Below are 17,726 nucleotides of genomic sequence, written 5' to 3' on the forward strand. Positions count from 1 at the left end.
TGAACTCACTGGCAAAAAAGTGGTATTAAGTATTGGGAGACACCCAAGTGGGTGTTTTGTTCCCCCCCCCCCAATATCCCCTTTCTTTTGCTGCCTCCGTATTATCACTTCCAGGAGCAGAATGTCAACGTCCAACTCCAGTGGGCGATGTCTTTCCAGGATCTAACCATCTCAACTACAAGAAGGACTGGGGGCATCCCTCCCCTCCAGGTGAGAAAGACAAGAAGGGGGGAATTGAGAAAATCAAGGAGTAGGCTGTGTTTCAAAGGGTTAAGAGTTCTGATCTAAATAGACAATCACCGCCGTCCCTTCAAGTTGTGTCGGCTTGGCCAAGTTGCCCTGTCCCTCCGACACTTAAGTCGGAAAATGGAGCTATTAATCCCTTCCTTACGCACACCCTGTGCAGGAGAATCCTACTAGGTAGGCTCCAACTAATCTGCTCCGAACTTGGCAGACAGATTCCTGGGCCCACTGAATGCACCTTTACCAAGAAGCAGCCTGGGAAAACCAGCGCCCTAGATGAGTCTTGAGTTTGGGAAACGCTGAGGTAACGAGGAAAGTACTTAGAGGGATACTAGCAATCAGTGCTGGTGAGGTTCCGCCCATTCGACCAGCACCCCCTCCCTCAGAGCGCAGGGAGAAACCAGGGCGGGCAGGGGCCGGGAAGGGTCACCCGCATCTCCCTCCTGCGAGGGTAATGCCCTCGCCGATCTTCGCCCCCGGACAAGCCCCCGCAGGTATCCCAGCCCCGCCGGCCCGGGAGCCTCGCGGCCGAGGTGCGCCAGGTGGCGAGGGTGCCAGGCGCGGCCAAGTGGCGGCGGACTGAGTCAGCCGCCCAGCTATGCTGCGGAACCAGGGCGGCCGGCTCCGCCGCCCCCGCCGCTGAGCCCGGGCTACCCCCGCGCGGGGCGCCGACCGCCCGCCCCCGCCGGCGGAGAGGAAGCGGCCGAGGCGCGGCGCGAGAGCACCTGGGCAGGCGCCGGCGGCGGGCGCGGCGCTTCCGGAGCTGCGCGCGGGCTCGCGTTCTCCGCGCTCCCCGCCTCCAGGTGCGGCGGCCGCGGCGCGCCCGCCCGTGTGACAGCGCCGCCCGCGCGGCCGCCGCCCGACCCCAGACGCGGTGCGGGCAGCCGGCGGGGACCGGGGAGGAGGAGGCCCCGCGCCTGGGACCGACGGTGAGGACCGAGTGAACCCGGCGGAGAGAGACGCCGGCGCCGGGGCTTCCCCGCCCGCCTCGCCTTTCCCAGCTCGGCTGCCCGCGCGCCAGGCGAGTACCGGGGGCCGCGGGTGGGCTGGGCGGCGAGGCCGGGGCGGGGCCGGGCGGGGGCGGAGGGGACAGCCTAGAGCCGGGCCGGGGCTTTTCGGCACTTTCCGGGTAAATTTCCAGAGCGCAAAGTGCTTGGCTCTGGTTTCTGCCCCTTGGATTTCCCTCCCGCGTGTGGGCGTCTAAAAGGAAACCAGAAGCGGGTAAGTGATATAAAAACTCCTTACTAATGTGATTTGACCCGGGAGGGTGAGAATCCGCACAGACAACCAGGCACCTCCTCCAGCACCCAGCACCCCCAAATAAAAAGAAGCTGCCCCTTAGCGAGTTTCAGGCACCACGTTATTTACTCGGTGGAGGTAATGAGTTTGCTCGGGTCTCTGTGCTCCCCCGCACCCTGCTTGTTGCACACTTTAAGAGGACAGGCTTGTTTATTAACTTTAATCACAGTCATTTGGCCTCCACCTGCCCGAACCCAACACCGTACCCGGGGACCTGTCGGCAGTGAGTTTACTAGATTGATCTTTCTCATTTTGTTTTGGAGACAAGTTTCTCGGGGGAAATGGGTGTCCATCTCATTGAGTGAAGTAAGTTCGCCCAGGCTTGTTTTCTTAGACACTTTCCTCATCTCCTTTCGGCGATCTGGAGTTATTTTGATTTGGGGGAAGGCTAAGTGAAATTATATTGTGAATATGTCCTTTGATAATGAGAGGAAATAGACTCATGACATTTTAGGTTTTTGCAAGTTTGTGTAGTGATAGGAACATTTTTTTTTTTTTTTTTTTTTTGAAAGGTTGTCCTTGAAATAGGCTGCTCGGTGGATTATATCCTTCTGGTTAAAAAAAAAAAAGCGTATTGAAAAAGAAACTATTTTTAAAAGTACGTTTAATCGGATGTCACTGTTGTACTTACAATAATAGTGTTGTACTTACAAGCTCAGTATTGATTTCCCCCGCACTTAAGCACTCTACACCCGCATGAGCTTATGGAACTTTGCCCATAAGTAATTGGAAGATGAAGTTTTGGCAGTTTTAAAAAGGAAGCTAACTTTTTTAAGGTGGGGAAACCCTCTAAACTTTTAGTTATGACTTTCATACACTTACAAGAGAAATACTGAGGGAAAATTCTCATGACATGACACTTTAACCGTGTTTAAAAAAGAAAGAAAAGAGTGAAATGGGTCATGGAACTAAGTTGGAGCCTAGAGTGGAAATGGCTCCCTGGCTCCTTTTTAAACATATAGTTAACAGATAGACATTTAAAGTGGGTCGTAACCCCACCAGTGTTTTATATAGATTTGGTTTGTTAGTACTCAGAGGTTTATTTAAATTAAAATGTATCTAGGGGAAAGTCAATTGACTTGTTAAAACTTACTTATGTGGGTGTGTGTTTGTATTTTTTCTGACCTCTCTAAACCTGTTAGATTTTATATGGATTGCCCATGAAAGAAAAGTTGATTGTGTGTGTGTGTATTTTTTTTTTTTTCTGATGGTATATTTAAAGATAAACTCTTAATCATCTAATATCACAACAAGCTTCCAGCAGTGACTCACAGATTAATGCTTTTCTATTCAAATACTCTTAGTTACTGTGGTTAAGTGTAGGACTCAGATTACAGTAAATTGCGATTTTATTTTTAAAGATTTAAAAAAAATTATTTGAGAGAGAGAGAGAGCACGCAGCAGGAAGGGTGGCAGGGGTGGGGAGGAGGGGGATGGGCAGGGAGAGAGGGACAAGCAGACTCCCTGCTAAGCACTCTGATAAGGGGCTCTATCCCAGGCCCCTGGGATCAAGGCCTGAGCAGAAGGCAGACACTCAACAGACTGAGCCATCTTTGTTCTGCTGAATTGCAATTTCCTTGGGAACTTTTACATTAATATTATGGAACTATGAAGTTTTAAAAGCCCCAGGACTCCGAGTTCTAGACTTTGTGATATCCAAGAAGTATTTTGTTTTGTTTTGTTTCGAATTTCTACCCCACCTTCCTGCAACTTTGAGAAAGTTTGGTGGAAGATGTTTTGAAATTGCCAAGTATTATGATGGTCTTCGCTTTCATAGCTTTCTTTTAACAAGAGTTTTGAGTTTTTTTTTTTTTTAATCTCATTTATTTATAGACTCATTTATTGGATCCAGTCTTGGCACTTACTAAACTGAGGGATTTTTGGAATTCTTTGTAAAATATTAATTATGTAGAGAACTTTTTATTAATATTGGAAATATTTCTTAGCTTTGACCAAATGAGAATTGATGAGAGATTAGTAGCTATGAGATGTCTTTTTAAGCTTTACTGTGAAGACCTGGACCCGGGTAGTTTGTCATTTTAGTTTATCTTTTTTTTTTTTTAATAGTATTGGCCAGATTAAACATATAATGATGATTAAACCATTTTGCTTGCTTATTTCCTTATTTGAAGCAATAGTCAATGGAATTCTCTTTATAAGATCTTTTCTAGTGTAAGTATAGCATATTTGTTTACCCATGCTATGGAGGGAAAAAAAAGAATCCTGATCTGGGTTGTGTCATCATTTGATCAGCTTCAGGAGTAAAAACTACTAGTGAAGAGGTGAGAAGAATTATTTTCCTCTCTGACACCATTTATGTACAAAGGTGGATGGGTAGCTGAGGGCATACTCGGGGAAGGACTAAGAAGGTGGTGAACATGCCCTTATGTTTCTCACAAAAATGGGAGGCACTAAGGGACTCTCTACAGATTATATTACATAGCTTTAGCAAAAGGAAAGAATGGGTAATCAGCGTGAAGCTGGAGAGATGATCAGGAAAGAGCGGAAGAGAGGTGTGGTCTCCATGCCGATTATCAGGTGACTTAGGCTCGTGGAGGTGGTGATGGTTAACAGTCATTGTCAAGTCTCTTTCACACCACCCTGATGAAGTCTGGAGTCTTTAGACTGTCACTCAAGGCCCTTCAGAGCCAACTCCACTTCCTTTTCTGGCCTCACCTTTCATGACTTCTTGAAGCTTAAGTTTGCTCCAGCTGTTCCCATCTCCTTGCTGTTATCACTGGAAGATATCTCCCTCTGGGCCCCCTTTATGGAGTTTCTTCTGCTTCAGAGAGGGCTGCCTGCATCTCCGTTTCTTCCTACTCATCCTGAGGAGATTCTCTTGCCTAACCCCTTCACGGATTGTTCCATCCTCAAAGCTCTGAATGGCTGCATATTTCACTGACTTTCGTGGATTTAATTTGGGATTTTTAGAGTTCCCTGACACTCATAAAAAATGATGGTTCTACTTCTCTATGTCATTAACAATAAAGCAATATTTTAAATGTAAGCCATGTGAAAGGCAAAGTCACAAAATTAGACTTTTCTTAGTATTATTTAAGTGCTTTTTGGGGGTATTATCAGAGTGTTCCAATTTCAGCATTCCTTCTTTACTGGGACTTAACTGAGGGGTAAAGAAATGATTGTTTGCCTGTGTGCTACTTTCCTTTGCTTATAGATCTTTCTATACTCCTTTAGATTTTTGAACTCTTTGAGAGAAGATGTCGCATCTTCACTTTCTTTGTGGCACTTGACACTGTTCTCAGATGAGGTAATAGGTAACCTTGAACTGCAAATATTTCTCACTATTATTACTCTTGGAGAGAGTAGTTAGTGTTCCTCAAATATTTATTGAATGAATAAATGTAAGTAAATGAGTCAGTAAGTTGGGAGACATTTGCAAAGATACCCTCTTTTCTTAAGAAAAAGAGACTGACAGTAATGGAACCAATAGGAGTGAGCTCCCAAATTCAGCTGGAAAAGAGGTCAGGGTGCTATTTATAAATGCAAAGAGAGGAAATGTTCACAGTAGGCTATTTCGAAACATCTGGTTGTTAGTCTAAAAATGCGACTCAAATTCAGAGAAATCGTGGGGTATACGTTTATACTAAAATTTTAGAATTAAAATATAATGTATGATAAAATGCACATAGCATTAAGTGTTAAGTCTTAATATCTCCCTGTTGAACTGCAGCATCATGCTAGTTTTGACCTGAGTAAATGAAAGGTATGTTCAGTATAGCATGAAATGGAACAGAATCCTGAAGAATGTGTGCTGGTGTTCTTATCAAGAGATCTAAGTGGTCCGGTTCTCCTTCTTGCAGCTGGCACCTGACAGAAGCAGTGGCCCCACCAGGGGCCCACAGGTGGGAGTTCTCCACTATGATGCAGGCTTTGGCTTGATGCCTTTTTACTATCCCCACTTTTGTTCTTGTAGAAGCTTGGCAAGATGCAACCTTTTTGGTTGCTCAAGAGATATGGCTCTCCTTCAAAGATCTGTGAATTAGAACTGAAAACAAGTTTCAAACGTTAGTCAGTTAACTTAAAAATCTAGATGGACAGCTTGAAAGAGAAAGATTTACTGACGCTAAGGAGATTATCCAGCACTTAGCTATGAGATTATTATCTGAAACACCTAAACCTAGGTACTACTTAACCTCCTAGTAACTTCTCGTAATAAGTCAGTGAATTATCACTCTTAGCCTTTACCAGTTGTAGAAATGGATATTAAGTTCTAGATTTTTGAAAGAGTTGTATTTTTCAGATTGCACAGTAAATAATCAAAATATAAGTTAAAACAGTCCTTTCTCCGTGATCCAAGCTACAGAATGCTTTTGCCCAGGCTGTGGCTATTTTCAGCGCAAACCTTTCCATCCAGCAGGCACTAATTAAATGCTGATTGCTTGCCAGGGACTGTTATCTTTATGCATATTTACTTATTTCACCCTCAGAACAGGCACTACTGTCATTACTGCTTACAAAAGACGACAGTGGTGAGGCACAGAAAAATGAAGGAACTTTTCCAAGGTCATGCAGCTAGCACATGGCGGAGCTAGGATCACTGGTAATCCCTGTGCTCTGTGTCCCGAGTCTAGTTTTCAGGTGAAGTCCTCATTCTCACTAATCTAACCGCATCTCTATATTGCTAAATTAATAAAACTATATTTACTGCTGTGTTAGGTGCACTGTAGGTTTATTAGAAGAATAATTTACAGTGCTAATTGAAAGGCATGTAATTTTACCAGGCAGGCAGAAGAAAACCAGTCAAACCAAGTGCAGTAATACAGTATATGACCAAGTGCAAGATTGTTACAAGTGAGTGAATAATAATAGCCAACACTGATTGCACATTTACAGTTTGCACATTGTTCCATATACCTTATATATTTTACTTGTTGAATCCTAAAGAATCCTATTAATATGAGGTATGTTATCCTCATTTTACAGATGAGGAAACTGAACTTCAGGGAAGTTAAATAACTTAGAAGGATACACAGTTAACAAATGGGGAAGGCTGGTTTGGAATTTCAGTGGCCTGAGTCCAGAGCACAGTGCTCCTGCCTGGGCGGAAGCAGGGATGGAGTAGGTAGGGAAAACTCATGGATGTGGTGGTCCCTGGTTGTAAGATTTGAATTAGCCTCTAAAGGAAAAGAAAAAAAAGTCCTAAGTATGTACAGGAAGTTCAGTTTGAATAAAAGCTGAGAAGTTGGCCCAGACCTTCTAGTCTCTCTCCCTAGCTCCTTGTGCTGCACAAACGAAAAAAAAAAACAAATCATGTAACATAAAATTTGCCATCTTCACTATTTCTGAGGGTACAGTGGGGTAGTAAGTAATTTACATTGTTGTGAACTAGATCTCCAGAACATTTTCATCTTGTAGAACTGAAACTGCACACCCATAAAACAGTTCCCCCCACTGCCAGACCATTCTACTTTTTATGAATTGTTCTATTTTAGATACCTCAGAGAAGTGGAATCCTGCTGCATTTGTCTTTTTGTGACTGCCTCATTTCACTTAGCATCATGTCCCCAAGGTTTATCCATGTGGTAGAATATTGCTGAACTTCCTGTTTAAGACTGCGTAGTATTCAGTTGTCTGTGTACACCGCATTTTGTTTTTTATCTGTCAGTCAACATTCAGATTGTTTACGCTTCTTCTTCTGCCTCACATTTAAAGTTAAACTTTTATGACCCTGGTCTAGTACCATCTGGAACAATACTTCAGTACTTTCTATTCTAGCCACACTGTCTTTGTTTTTACCATCACTATTGACTGTTCTCATGGACAGTGACTACTTACTTTGGTTATATTTGATTATTTGATTTTGACTTCATACTCTGATGGTATATAGTGTCACAGTAGCTATATTTCTGCAGTGATAGATGCAAAATACATGTTAATCAGCTACATTTTAAGTTACCATTGCTGTATATAGTAATTTCAAAGATATTTTCCATAATTTATGTCATTTTGTCTCAAATCTCACCCTAAGTAAAGGTAAATGAATGCAGGTTTCCATATGTAACCACTTTCATGGAGACACACACACACACACACACATACACAAACTGAAAAAGTATATAACACTTGAGCTTATAAGACATGGTATATTGAAATGGGATTTTCCCAGTGACTGTAAGTGCTTACGCATAGCTAGAGAGTAAAAGGAGAGGAAAAACATGAAGTGCTTGGTACCACTCTATTGTTAAATCAGTTATGTGACTATTAGGGGGCATCATGGTTAACAGCACAGATCATGAAATTTGACCCTTAGAATTCTGGAATCTATATCCACTGTTTATCTGCTGTGTAGCTTTGGGCATGGGACTTTCCTCCCAAGGCAGCTTTGAGGATTAAATGAGATCCTACACAGATGATTTGCAAACATCTGTAAATATTGGCTATTAATAGCGTGTAAGTCTGGGGGAAAATGAAAGAGGATGGCCGTGTTTTCATGGGTGGGGAGGAGTAGTGGTCAAGGTAAGGAGCATGGCAGGGAAGGTCAGGGCCTGTGGATGACCACAGTTAAGACAGATGGCCAGGTTGGGGAAACTGGGCTTCCTGTAAGGAATTTGGTGGAGGTAGTGTTGCCACAAGGCAACTATGTGAATGGGCAGTAGGAGAGAGGTGCTAAACGGCCGATTTTTTAGTATTTTTGGCAGCTAAACACTCAGCTAGAAAACTAAGGATTTTAGGCTTTCGACCCTTTGCAATCTGTCTTATAGTATGGGATGGAGTAATGTGACAACAAGCATATTTTCTCTAAACCACTTCCTCTTCTACATGGTTGTGGGGGAACAGTCAAATATCTTCTTATGAATACTTGGAGTTAACATCTTGGTATTAAACACGAGTTTACTTGGGGCGCCTGGGTGGCTCAGTGGGTTAAAGCCTCTGCCTTCGGCTCAGGTCATGATCCCAGGGTCCTGGGATCGAGCCCCGCATCGGGCTCTCTGCTCAGCGGGGAGCCTGCTTCCTCCTCTCTCTCTGCCTGCTTGTGATTTCCGTCTGTCAAATAAATAAAAAATCTTTAAAAACAACAACAACAACAAACAAACATGAGTTTACTTGATATGTACATGCCATCATATGCATTTCTTGTGACTGTATTGTGTACTGAGGCAAAGGTGGAATTCTGTTACAACCTGTAGCCTGAACTAACTATTTCAGTATGTTATCCATATGGAGCTCATTGGTTTCTTAAAGGATTAGCTATTTCTCCACAGAAAGTTTATTCTCAACTCGAAGTCAGGGACATTTCCCTTATCTATAGTGCCAGTCATCCTCTGGGGGTAACTGATTATTTGTAGAGATTTAGAGGACTAAAAATTGTATGTGAGGTTTCTACCTTGGTGATCATTGCAGGGTGTCATAAATCAATTTTCCTATCTACTGGTTCAGTCATGATGACCAGCGAAAGCATTTTTTTCCACACATTTCTGGGTTCTCCCTGGGAGATAGTTCCACTCCGTTGGGAACCATTATTCTGGAATACAGTAAACTTTCATTGTTCTTCAGATCAGTAAGACTTGTATTGATAACCTTGGGAGTTTCATTACTCATGTGGCAGCCTAATTCTGCTTTTATTTGGTAGATATTTTGTAAGGTTCCTTTTGGGTTTTGTGATCCTGTGATGGTTAAACCTACTTGAACACATTTGTAGTTTCTAAATATTCTAAGGTTATGTTTCTGATTTTAAAAAGGTGTACTTTAAAAGATGGGCTAAGGGCGCCTGGGTGGCTCAGTTGGTTAAGCGACTTCCTTTGGCTCAGGTCATGATCCTGGAGTCCTGGGATTGAGTCCCACATCGGGCTCCCTGCTTGGCAGGGAGTATGCTTCTCCTGCTGACCTCTCTCCTCTCATTCCCTCTCTCTCTCCATCTCAAATAAAATAAAATCTTAAAAAAAAAAGGGTTAAAGTTATGAACGAATTTAATTGTATGGTGCTACTTTTTTCCCCCTCTCATAAGATATGAGAGTTAAGCAAATGGGATTCCAGAAATTGTTAGAACTGTGTACTTCAGTGACTTCATGGTTTTCAAGAAGTGACCCCTGATTTTCAGTTGTTTCTTTCCTAGCTCAACTAGGGGATGTGACCAAGATCCACTCCACTGGTAGTGGGTGGAGGGATGAGTGGTGGGGAGTGGCTCACTGAGGTAGTTTACTTTACTTGAGGCACGGGAGTAGGATAGCCAATTTCGTTGGATCGTAGGAAGCGATATTCAAGCCCGGCATGGAGCAGGGAGTCCTAAATATTACTTCCCTTTTACTTTCTCTTGAAAATTGGTCAGGATAGGATGGACAAACATGGAATCACATCTGTAAGGCCAACTTCTTGTACACTCCCTGAACAGGTACTACATACACATTGTGCACTATGTTTATAAACAAATGATTTGACTGGCGTTTATGGGGCAGCTTTTATGGGCTGGGCATCATCTTGGCAGAGTTATTAGTTTATTATGGGGTAGTAAATAATAGGAAACAGCTTTTCTGTGTGCAGTTCTAAATGCTTCACAACAGACATATAAAATACGTATTATTATTTTTTTACAGGTTTTTATTTATTTGACAGAGAGCACAAGTAGGTAGAGCAGTAGGCAGAGGGAGAGGGAGAAGCAGGCTCTCCGCAGAGGAGGGAGCTTGATGCGGGGCTCAATCCTAGGATCATGACCCGAGCCAAAGGCAGCTGCTTCACCAACTGAGCCACCCAGGTGCCTCTGAAATAGGTATTATTATTATTACTTCGGTTTTCCTGATGAGGGGAAACTGAGGCCCAGAAAGGTTAGATACTTGTTTAGGCTCCCAAAACTAGTAAGTAGAGGAAGTAGGATTTGACTCCAGGTGTCCAGCTCCGAAATCTCAGTTTTGTACTTCAGTATCCTACTTCTGTAGGTTACTATGGAATGAATCAAATATGATTCAATGCTTTTAAGAAGTAAATGCTGTAGGAGTACAGAGAAGAGAGCTTTTTTGTTCAGTAGAGACCTTATAAAGGAAGTGGCATTTGAGTTAGACTTCAAAGAATGGGAAAGATTTCAGCTGTGGGGAGATAGTGATGATAGGGTTGGAAATAAATAATTATAATGATAGAAATGTATGTCGACTAAGGACTTAACATGTAGTAAGCACTGTTCTAACAATCTTCTTCAGTACAGAGGTACCCGTAAGTGTTTCCATTTTATGGATCCGGAAACAGACACACAAACATATACCTGTGTTGGGGCATCTGGGTGGCTCAGGTGTTAAGTGTCTGCCTTCAGGTAAGGTCATTATCCTGGGGTCCTGGGATGGAGTCCCACATTGGGCTTCTGCTCGGCAAGAAGCCTGCTTCTCCCTCTCCTACTCTCCCTGTTTGTGTTCTCTCTCTTGCCGTCTCTCTCTGTCAGATAAACAAATAAAATCTTTACAAAACAGAAAACAAACCCCCATATGCTTGTGTTTATACTGCTAGGATGTGGAAGAGGTGGGGTTTGCCTCTGACACCAGACTGATGGGCAGTGGGTTAGGAGGGGCATTCGATCCTGGAGGGGAGAGTGATGCACTTAGGCTCAGGTGGGATGGTGTAAAGTATATTTGGTGAATGTGAGGAATTTAAAATTGTAAAATTTTCTTGCACATCACTGGTCATCTCTGGGGTGTGTTACAAGTACATATTTCTGGGCCTGTTATCAGCCACTGTTGCTGTACAGAAGATCCGCAGACCAGCATCATGGAGAGCTACTGACCTAGATCATAGCATGCATGCCAGTGTGCCCAGGTGGAGGCCAGAATACAGAGGGCATTGATACCATTTTAAGGAGTGTACACATGGTAGCCTTTGATGGAATGGGCATGTCCATCTCTTTGCGTATGACGTGCACATGGGGTAGAAGCCTCTGCAGAAAGAACTGGATCTGTGAACACCCTTGAGTGGTCAGACAGTTAAAAAAGTCTGGTGACTGGAGGATGGAGCTGACAAAGTGCAGAGAGGATGGTAGGGCCTGTGGGGAGGGAGCTTCTTCCAAATCTTGAAAAGGAATCAAGTTCATGTTCAGCATGTGGAATGATAGCAGAGGGGTGGTTTTGGGTATTTGGTGTATCTGCCCTTGATTCAGCCACCCAGGAAGTGTATGTATATACTCCAAGGGAAAGAAAGGGCATTGCGTATAAAACCTACATGCACACACACCACAGAACTAACAAAATGGGGCTCTCAACCACTTCTATGCCTACCATCCTTCCCTATCTCTTAAATGTGTCCCAAGCAAGCACTCTGTAGAGTTCTAGGATTCCAGTTGTACATGTATCTGAAGAAAGGAGTGATCCATTGTATTTTAAGAGGTTGAAAGGAAGCCTTCACAGAGGTGGTAATACCTGCCTGCCTATTCAAAATTTTAAATTGGGCACAGGATTTTCCAAAATGTTCAGATTTGCAGGCAGATGGAACATATGCCAGAGGAATGGGGCGATTAAGCAGTTTGTTGCTTCAGGAATGATAATTAACAATAATGAGCTACAGTGAGCAATGATGCTGGTAGAATGTTTGGCACAGTTGAAATTGAGACTGGAGCTAGTCCACAGAACACCTACCTTGCAGTAAATAGTGGGAGGTATGGTATCTGCACATAATTGCTGTTTACGTCAATAGTAGCTGCCATTATTGTTGTTATTAGACTGACACTGTACTGTGGTAGGACATGGTAACAAGCTTAGACTTTATCCTTTCGAGGATGCGGAGGGACATGCTAAATTTGGATTTTCAGTAGCTCACTGATAGCTCACTGTCTCCATAGACCATGCTGAGGGATTTGTTTAGAGACTAATAATCCAGGCAAGAGATCTAATAAGTATCTGAACCATAGCAGGGGCAGTGCAGATAGAGGAGTGTATTAGTCAGTTTGGGCTGCTGCAACAAAAAAACCACACACTGTTTGACTTTAACAAAACAAAACAAAATTCTTTTTCTAACAGTTCAGGAGATGGGGAAGTCCAAGATCAGGGTGTTAGCCAATTTGGCAATAGTTATTTCCATTTGTGATGTGGAAAAAAAAATTAGATAATATATTTATAAAATAATTGCATAGAGCAAGAGCAGTATATCCGAGTATTAGTTTTGTATATAGTGTTGAGGTTTAAGCTTTCTTCTTGTTTTTTGGTCTTGACATTTTTTTATTTTGACTGTGACAGAGGGACACTTTATTGTCAAAGTCATTTCCTGCCCTGCATCTCATTTGTATATTCTTTGCTTCTGCAGTGCTGCCTGAGTACAGTACGTGCTTTCCCCTTTTTCACATACCTGTGTGTCATTGTTTGCTGATATTTTTAAAGAGTCGAGGCAATGGCTTTTGGGTGACTGGCAGATAAGACTTGTGGTGTTGAGTTGTGCCTTTTGGAGAGCTATTTTGATTTGTGATTTCCAGAGACATTGTATCAACACTTTTTCAGATCAGTTTACCTAGGTGAGGGGTGTCTCCTTTGGTTATTTCAGCATGTGTTATGCGTGTTCTGTACTTTTTTCTTTTTATTGAATGAAGCATAATATCCAGCAATGTGCCCATATCCTACATTTCCACAAACTGAACACAGTTGTATAAACAGCACCTAGATGAATTGACCTTTTAAAGAATTTAATGATGTTGTTTGGGAGAAAAATGAACCTATGTGAATCTGCTACTCATAAAGGAAAATGTAACCTTTAAACTTTTTCCTTTCCCTTTCATATTAATTTATTTCCTGTTATCTAATGTGTTTAAGAATTACCTGGCTTTATCTTGTATATCAATATTGTACATAACATGCTATTGCATTTTTTTTTAAGATGTTATTTGAGAGAAAGAGAGCACAGGAGCATGGTGAGGGGGAGTGGCAGAAGGAGAGGGAGAAGCAGACTCCCCGCCCCAACCCTCGCCCCGAGCAGGGAGCCGGATGTGGGGCTTGAACCCAGAACCCTGAGATCAGGACGTGAATCGACGACAAGATGCCTAACCAACTGAGCTACACAGGCACCCCAAATGCTACTGCATTTTTTAAATGGAAACTCTTGACCTGAGAAATAAGCTTAATTGTGCTTTTTAAGAGAGTCTTTGAAGAGAGTGTATAAAAGAAGAAAATTGTTCATAGCTAGTTACAGTTAAAAGAAATTATCTAAAATTTGGAAATCAAAAGAATGTACAGCATGTTCTTTCAGTGCCTTGCGTGGGGGTGTTGTTTAACAGGCCAACCCTAAGGGTATTTAATTCTCATCTTGTGCTCTACTTTTTTTTTTTTTTTTAAAGATTTTATTTATTTATTTGACAGATCACAAGCAGGCAGAGAGGCAGGCAGAGAGAGAGGAGGAAGCAGGCTCCCCTAGAGAGCAGAGAGCCCGATGCGGGGCTCGATCCCAGGACTCTGAGATCATGACCCGAGCCGAAGGCAGCGGCTTAACCCACTGAGCCACCCAGGCGCCCCTTGTGCTCTACTTTTTATTTACTGTTTAGTTAGAGCCCTGAACAGGGATGTTATCTGTTAGCTTACAGATTTTTGTCTGGTAAAGAGATAACCCCAAAGGTTGTGGTTTTATTGCCTTGCAGGACATTAACAAGTTTTTTAAATCTAACCCACCTATCTTAGTCTAACACTTAAAAAATAAGTCTTTTCTGATGGGCTGTCTAAACCTGTTCCCACAAATGCTCCTGGAACTAGCCTTACCATCTTACTGTTTCCCTCATTAATTAATGGGTTGAATAAATTATTTGGCACATGTTCATTTTATACATGTGGGAAAGTCATTTTTTACCTTTTTTGAAAATCATCATTGGATACTACCATGGCATTTCTCTTCTGTACTTTCACATTGTACCTAGGAATTGACTTCTGAGGACATGCACAGTAATGCCAAAGATTCTAAATTCTGAGTGAACTGAAGTAATTATCCTCATTTCTGTTGCGTTTCTTCAGAGAAAGTTTATAAGGTATAAAACTAGGTTTTAATAACTAAAACGCCCTAATACATTAATATTCTCTCTCTCTCTCTCTTTTTTTTTTTTTTTTGCAGGCTTAAGTACATAAAACATTTACTGTGAAGAAAATAACATTTTGAGACATTTTTCTGTCACGAGTGGTAGAGGAAGAACCAGAAGTGCACTCTCCTATGTGTGTACCTCATTTTACAGCTTTTGATATGTCAGTTTAGTAATGAAGCCACCATTATGTCCTCAGTCAGTGAAGTAAATGTTGATATCAGAGATTTCCTAATGAGCATTAATTTGGAACAGTACCTCCCACGCTTCCGCGAGTTTGGTTTGAATACTGTGAAAGACTGTGCAGCAGTGAATGATGGTGTGCTACACAAAATTGGAATATCGCCTACGGGACACCGGAAGAGGATACTGAAGCAGTTACAGATAATCTTGTCAAAAATGCAAGATATCCCAATATATGCAAATATCCATAAAACAAAGAAGGACGATGAGACTTCAGAGGATTGCCACACTCCATCTTCTGGTCAAAATACCTCCACAGAACTTTCCGATACGGGTGACGTGCTGGTATCTGGCCTGACGCGTTGGGAGACTGTCACCAAAAATCTTGATCCAAATGACATTGCAAATAGCCAGTCTCTTAAATCAGACGATAATCAGTCTCTTCTTAAACAGAACTTTCTTGTTCCAGAAGAAGAACCACACCTGAATTTGAGTTCTTTCCAACATACTCCATTTGGTAATGAGAATATTAAAACGGAATCTTTGATTACAGAGAAAACTACAGATTGCTCGGTTGAAGAACAACAAACAAAAAGATTTGAAGTGATCTCGGAAAACATGAGCAAGCTTCCTGATGTAGATCCTGAATGCCTTTCTTCCCTTGGCTGTTCAATATCGGAGGCACATTCTGGAAATGGAACTAATGGTTTAACAGAAAGATCACCACCATCCCCATTCTTTCAATTTCAGGGAGAAATGGTTGTTAATGATTTGTATGTTCCGTCATCTCCAATCCTAGCACCTATGAGAAGCCGTAGCAAGTTGGTTTCAAGACCATCTCGGTCTTTTCTGCTAAGACATCGGCCTGTGCCAGAGATTCCAGGGTCAACAAAAGGAATTTCAGGGAGGTAAGAATTTTTATGGTGAACTGTATGTATTCAATTTGGGGGAATTTAGTTACCTTTAATACAGATTTTTAGTGTTTGAAAATTCGACTTATATTAATTTACCCACTCAACCAACATTTTTTTTCCTTCTTTTTAAACTAGAACATGCCATTTCTTTTACATATTATTTCCCAGAGTCTATTTTCAACTTATAACTGCCTGGGACTCTTTAGTTTTCTCCCATGTAATTGGGGGAAATTCCCTTCAATTTTACCTGGCTGTTCCTTCCCATACTTTACCCTCACACCTGGTATTATATTCTTCCACGAGTGCAGTTCTCATACTGAAATTGCTGATTCTGTCTCCCCACTGGATTCTTTGTTCTTTGGCGGGGACAGCCTTTCTACTGTGTATATTTCTACTGTCTGACACAATGCATTGGCATGAATTAATAATTCAAGACACAGCTGAGGAGCTCCTGCTTGGGTGCTGGTCACTGCGCTAGGTGCAAAGGAGGGAGGGAAGAATAAAGGCGCTTGAGGTGTAGTGTAGGAAATGGATATAAAAAACATGGTCACAGTACAGTGCGAAAACCAGTTCACTCGCACCGGAATTCTAAGGAGGGGCCCCCCAGCATGTTGGGTTCATAGCCTTTGAGGTAACTGTCGGGCTTAAGAGCTGACTTAACATCAGGGAGAGCTTTCATCCCTTTCTCAAAGTTACACCTAAAATAGTTGTGGTTTTCTCCAGGGTTGTGGTGGGATGTTTTTTCACTAAAAGCTAACACTTGTCTCTCTGCTGGGAGTCCTGAGGTTGTTCGACTGTTAACTGCTGTGGTACTAAATGCAATTACGGATTTCCTGCACGGGCGTTTCTTCAAGATCCTCCATCCCTGCCTGCATCCACTCTGTCCCTACTGTTGGTCCTTTTGCCCTTGGGCATCCGTGGTGATTATTGTGCAAGATCCCGGTTGTGTTTGCAGGGGGAAATGTGGTGGCTTAGTATTTGCCAAAGAAAATGTGGCCATTTACAGGACTGTTCTTTTAAGAACTTCTCATTAGAGGGGCATCTGAGTGTCTCAGTGATTAAGCCTCTGCCTTTGGCTCAGGTCATGATCTCAGGGTCCTGGGATCAAGCCCTGCATCAGGCTCTCTGCTTGGCAGGGAGCCTGCTTCCCCCCTCTCTCTCTTCCTGCCTCTCTGCCTACTTGTGATCTCTGTCTGTCAAATAAATAAATAAAATCTTAAAAAAAAAAAAAAAAGAACTTCTCATTAAAACATAAACTCTTTGAGGGCGGAAAGCCTAGCTTGTTTGTCTTCGTCTTGACATCGCTAGTGCCAATAGCGATGTCTAGTCTTTCCTTGGAAATCAGTAGTGATAGTGTCATTTATTAAACACTGTAGGTTTTAGTTTGGTTTAAAATTTCCCATGGATCATCTAAATCTCACAGTGGCCCTATGATACATGTTGTATTAATCACCCACTTTTTAATGAGGTGACTGAGCCTCAGTTCATTTTCTAGGATCACATGACTGGTAAACTAGGATTTCATTCCAATACATCAGACTCCAGAGCCCACACTCACTTGCTTAACCGCTCATTTAGTAAATATTCTTAAAAATGTAGATTGCGTGTAGGAGATTTGAAGTATTAGTTACACAAGTAGAAGATGACTAATTTTTGTACAACACTTCAGTTTTAAAATGTTTTGCTAATTTTAAACAAAAGAAGGCAACTGAGAAGGGTTTGCTGTGAGTACACACATTGAAAGTGTTTCTTTGCCAGAACAGAATCCTTTTGGGAGTTGGTAGGATAACTTCAGATAAGAAACATTTGGCTTAAGTTTTAAACAAGTTGTGCTATTTTTCATACATTTTTGAGAATCTTTTGGTGTTTATTCAGTTGTAAGTGTAAGTAAGCTGTGTATCATATGAAAGGCTTGTTATTCACATTATTTGTGTGAGTCTTTGAAGATTAAACTTGAAATAATGTTAAAATTATTCATGAATAACTTAGTGCTAGTTGCTTCGGAGCCCTGCCAAATTACCCCATGTAACCTTTCTGCTCTGATTATGGCAGTAAATGGTACCTGTGTATCTATGGTGCTCATATCATAACATGAGAAAGTAAACTAA

The 17,726-nt window shown here is 42.1% G+C and overlaps 1 protein-coding gene across 2 annotated transcripts in view; it reads left to right on the top strand.

The window, feature by feature from the left end:
* The first annotated feature begins 1,370 nt into the window (after positions 1 to 1,370).
* LOC111149134 (ArfGAP with RhoGAP domain, ankyrin repeat and PH domain 2) overlaps positions 1,371 to 17,726 on the top strand; it is a 185,229-nt gene continuing 168,873 nt past the window's right edge. The window contains exons 1-2 of one of the 2 annotated variants that reach the window (XM_022506074.1): positions 1,371 to 1,464; positions 14,557 to 15,612. In XM_022506074.1, the coding sequence (XP_022361782.1) occupies positions 14,711 to 15,612 (902 nt within the window). In that variant the 5' untranslated portion in view covers positions 1,371 to 1,464; positions 14,557 to 14,710. Of the gene's footprint in view, positions 1,465 to 14,556; positions 15,613 to 17,726 lie in introns of those variants that run through there. The other variant, XM_022506073.1, reaches the window with a different exon arrangement.

Source organism: Enhydra lutris, unplaced genomic scaffold (genome assembly GCF_002288905.1).
Source record: "Enhydra lutris kenyoni isolate GAN:26980312 unplaced genomic scaffold, ASM228890v2 scaffoldscaffold21, whole genome shotgun sequence".
NCBI lineage: Eukaryota > Metazoa > Chordata > Mammalia > Carnivora > Mustelidae > Enhydra > Enhydra lutris.